This window comes from Fonticula alba (assembly GCF_000388065.1).
Source record: "Fonticula alba strain ATCC 38817 unplaced genomic scaffold supercont2.11, whole genome shotgun sequence".
Lineage (NCBI taxonomy): Eukaryota > Rotosphaerida > Fonticulaceae > Fonticula > Fonticula alba.
Window position 1 is genome coordinate 435844 of NW_009242981.1, and position 4184 is coordinate 440027.

The 4184-nt window shown below is 68.5% G+C and overlaps 2 protein-coding genes across 2 annotated transcripts in view; one reads left to right on the top strand and one right to left on the bottom strand.

The window, feature by feature from the left end:
• Positions 1-738, top strand: part of H696_05498 (hypothetical protein) — a gene marked incomplete at both ends in the record, with an annotated part of 3801 nt that extends 3063 nt beyond the window's left edge. Inside the window, one exon of the mRNA XM_009499322.1 lies at positions 36-738. Coding sequence (XP_009497597.1) covers positions 36-738 — 703 coding nt within the window. The remainder of the gene's footprint in view (positions 1-35) is intronic.
• Positions 739-2850: 2112 nt separating this feature from the next.
• H696_05499 (hypothetical protein) lies at positions 2851-3535 on the bottom strand (the record flags this gene model as incomplete). The annotated part of the gene is made up of 2 exons (XM_009499323.1): positions 2851-3375; positions 3482-3535. 2 exons carry the CDS (start codon positions 3533-3535, stop codon positions 2851-2853), a joined length of 579 nt encoding a protein of 192 aa, XP_009497598.1.
• Between the last annotated feature and the right edge of the window lie 649 nt (positions 3536-4184).

A 4184-nucleotide genomic window follows, 5' to 3' on the forward strand; every position in this document is an offset into this window, starting at 1 on the left:
CCCCCCCGCTGTTCCGCCGCCCCGCCACCCTACAGCTATAGCACCCTGCCCAAGTCCCTGCGGGCGGACTACGCCTGCCGCTTCTCGGCCTTCATCCACGCGGTGGTCATCTCGCTGCTGTCGCTGGTGATTGTCTGCCGGCCGGGGCTCTTCCCGGAGCTGCAGGCGGATCGCATCTTCGGCACCACCCCCTTCTCCTCCGGGGTGTACGCCATCGCCGGGGGCTACTTCGTGTGGGACCTGGTCTTCTGTCTGCTGAACTTCGAGACCTCCGGCTGGGCCTTCCTCATGCATGCCATCGGCTCGCTGACCCTCTACTCGCTGGTGCACGCCCCGTACCTGCACTACTATGGCGCGGTGTTCCTGCTGTTCGAGCTGAGCACTCCGCTGGTGCACCTGCGCTGGCTGGCCATCCGCCATCAGTGGCCCTCGGCCGACTTCCTGACCCTGGCCTTCGGCCTGTCCTTCATCGCGGTGCGCGGCATCTTCGGCTGGTACCAGACCATCAAGTATGTCATGGATGTGGTGGCGGCCTATTCGCAGACCGAGCCGCGCAGCATGTTCTGGCTGTACCTCGTGGGCAACCTCTTCTTCAACAGCCTCAACATCTACTGGGTGATGCTCATGGTCCGGAGCTACTTCCGCGTGCAGGGTAAGAAGAAGAAGGCCGCCGCCGCGGCCGGTGGTGACGGCGCCGCCTCGCCGGCGAAGGCCGCCGCCAAGAAGAAGAGCCAGTAAGAGGGCGCGTGTGCGCGGCGCACGCCAGCAAGCGCAGAGGCCACACCCCGTGGGCCTATGGCGGGGGGCGAGCTTTGGCGGAGGAGGAGGAGGACCGGGGGGGGGGGGGGGGGGAGAGATGGCCGTGAGCCATTTTGTGCCGCGTCAAGCCCCTCCCTCCTCCTGCCGTGTCTCCTCCACTCTCGACCCCCGGGCCGCCCTCTCCCTGGCCATGTGCTCTTCCCTTGCCATCTGGCTTCTCTGCGCCTGCCCGTCACAACAGGAGCCAAGGATGAGTGCGCCGGGGGCCGGGGGAGGCGCGTCCTCTACGCGCCTCGCCTCGTCCTCCCTCTCTCCCCTCGTCCTCCTCTCTCTCTCTCTCTCTCTCTCTCTCTCTCTCTCCCCGTGTGTGTGTGTGTACGCCCGCCCGCGCGTACGTCCGCCTGGGCCCGTACTTTCTCCGACCCCCCCTCTGTTCCTCTGCGTCCACCCTTCTTCACACCCCGTCGCAGGGCGCGGGACTGCTGCGTGCGCGCATGCATGCATGCCCTGTCTTCGTCTCTGCTTCTCCCTCCAACTGTCCCCGTCTGTGGGGCCGCACCCGTGCATCCACGCATGCCAATTGTGCCTGTATGCGCGATGTGCAGGTCACACGCGCGCCCCCCCTCCCCCCCCCCCGCTTTCCGTGGCGAGAGTCGTGCGGGGGCCGGAGTCATCTGCACACCACGCGCCCCCCTTTCCCCCCCTCCCCCGGGCCCACATATGCTGTCCTTGTAGTTTTATAGTGAATAGATGTCCTGCCTTTCTTCGGTCTCCGTCCCCCCCCCCCTCTCCCGCCCCCCGTTGCTGCGCCCGCAAAGGAGAGCGCGCACGGCTCTCGACGCGGCCTTTGGTTGTACTGCCCCTTGCTACCTCTCCCGTGTGGTCTCTCTGTCTCCGGGGGGGGGGGGCCCACCCCACAGCAGTGGACACGCTCGCCGCTGGTCTTTCTCTCCTCGGTTACGCGGGGGCGCGTGCGCACGGCAAAACGCGCCGACACAGACACGCGGAAGGGGACACCGGGGGGAGGGCTTCGATTATTAAGAGGGGAAAAGGGGATGAAGTCTAGGAGAGACTGTTCCAAATATTCTTCTAGGCCCAGTTGAGCGAACCTCGCATCAAGGCAATTCTAGTAAAAGGCGAAAATTGCATCTTTGGGATGTGAAGCTCAGGGCTGCTGGAAGATGGAGCGGATCGGGCGCCCGCCCGGCGTCCAATTAATGCCGGGACTTTGCCCGCTGCCGGCTGGCGATTTCTTTCGCCCTCAGAAAGGGCGTGATACACGCCGCCGCCATGGCCCCGTGCCCATGGCGGATCGTTGGGAGTCATCTCCGCCGGCGCCCGCGATCGCTGGCCTGGGGGCGGAGGCGGGGCGGGGCGAGGAAGACCCGGGGCCCTGTGCGATCAGCGGCGCCCGCGCCTTTTCCCGAGGGGCAAGGCATGTTCCTCGTTTTTTCTCTCTCCCTCTCTCTCTCTCTCTCTCTCTATCACACAATCACACAATCACACACAACACTCTCCCTCTGACTTTCTCACTCTCTCCCCCTGGAGGCCAGCGCATGCTCGGGTACGGCGGCGTGGGATTGGTCGCCGCCGCCGCCGCCCCTTTGCCATGCCGCGGCGACGAGCGGAGGAGATAGAGTGGAGAGGCCGACACACCCCCGCCCCCCCCCCCCCCCCCCCCCCCGGGGCCTGCCCAAACCCATTGTCCGGACACGCGCGCACGCGCACAGGCAAGCAAACACATATGGATATAGATATATTACAACCCGTGTTACAGGAAAGGAGGCAAAAAAGCGGGGAGGCCGGCGCGAGACACGGCCGCAAGAACTAGAAGGGCGGCATACACACACACACACACACGCGCGCGCACACACACACACACATCGTGGGAGAGAGAGAGTGAGAGGAACGAGAGGGGGCGAAGACAGCGGACAAGCAGCGAGGGGAGGAGGGGGCAGGGTGGCGAGGCGGCGGCGGCGGCGGCACGCGGAGTGCTCCGCAAGGCCCCCGGCCGCTGCCCACCCGGGGCCCTTTCGGCGCACACTCCCCCTCCCCCTCTGCGGCTTGCATGGCGCGCTCGCTCTCTCTCCCTTAGGCGGTCCACTTGTGCTTGTGCTGGGTCCGGCCGAAGCCCTCGTCGTAGTTGCCCTTCAGGCGGAAGAGCTGCTTGAAGTGCGGGGTGCAGTAGAAGGCCCCGGCCAGGGCGGAGAAGTTGCCCATGCGCAGGACGCTGTTGCACTCGGCGCAGCGGAAGCAGGTCTTGTGGAAGGTGGCGCCGTTGGTGGTGAGGCGGTCCAGCGGGTAGGTCATCTTCTCGCACACCTGGCAGATGTTGGAGTCGGCGCCCGGGGTGGCCGGGGGGGTGTTGAAGACGGTGGACACCGGCCGGCGGGTGGGGGCCGGCGCGGCCGCGGCATCGGCGGCATCCATCGACGGAGACCCGGCCGAGGTGGAGACGGCCAGCTTGCCGCCGGCCGGGGCGCCGCTGTCGGCCGGCGCAGCACCGTCCTCAACCTCGAACCGGGCCATCATCATGGAGATGCGGTTGGAGCGGGAGCGGGCGGCCGGGGCAGCCTCCTGGACGGGCTCCTGGGGGGTGGTGACGGTGGCGACGTCCTATGGCGTGCGGCGGCGGCGGCGGGGAGGGCGGAGTGAGTGGAAAGGGATCCGTGCGTGTGTGTGTGCGTGTACGTGTGAGGACACAGGGGGGGGGGACACATACCTGGGCCTCGTTGGCGAGGTCCTCGGCGGTGGGCGAGCGGGAGATGGAGGACATGGCTCTGGGTACACGGAGGGGGGGGGGGGAGGGGCCACGCGACAGGAGGTGCTGCGAGGTGGGGGGGGGGCAGGTGGGTGGATGGAGCTCGCGCCGGGGGACGCTCGGCGACCGGGGGGGAGGGCGCTTTTCTACGTGTTGGTTGGTGCGGCCGGCCGTGCGGTCGTGGGGGTCCTGGGCACTGGCTGCGCCCCGGGGCCGGTAACGGCGGTCGGCCGAGCGAGGCCCCTGTGTGCGTGTGTGTATGCGAGCGCTGGCCCGAGGGATGCATCCGCGCCTCTCCCCGGCCGCCTGTGCTGCCCCGGCCCCCCTCCCGGCGGGGGCGCCGCAGGGAGCCGCGCCCGGGGCCGCTCCTCTCGCCGGGCCTCAGGTGACAGACGAGGGCCCCGCCGCCCGGCCTCCCGCCCCTGTGCGGGCACGCCCGACAGAGGCCCCCGCCCGGGGGGGGGGGGGAGGGGCGAGGGGCGGGGATATGGATTGTTATTGGGTCTCCCCCACCCAGTGCTCCTCGGGTCCGGCGGAGGCGGCGAGGACAGATGCCTCTCTCGTCACTGTCCCCCCGACCATGGCTCGGGTTTTCCCCTGCCCCCCGCCCCAGGAGGAGCAAGGCACGGCTCGGGCCTCCAGTTGTGGGGGGGGGGGGGGGGGG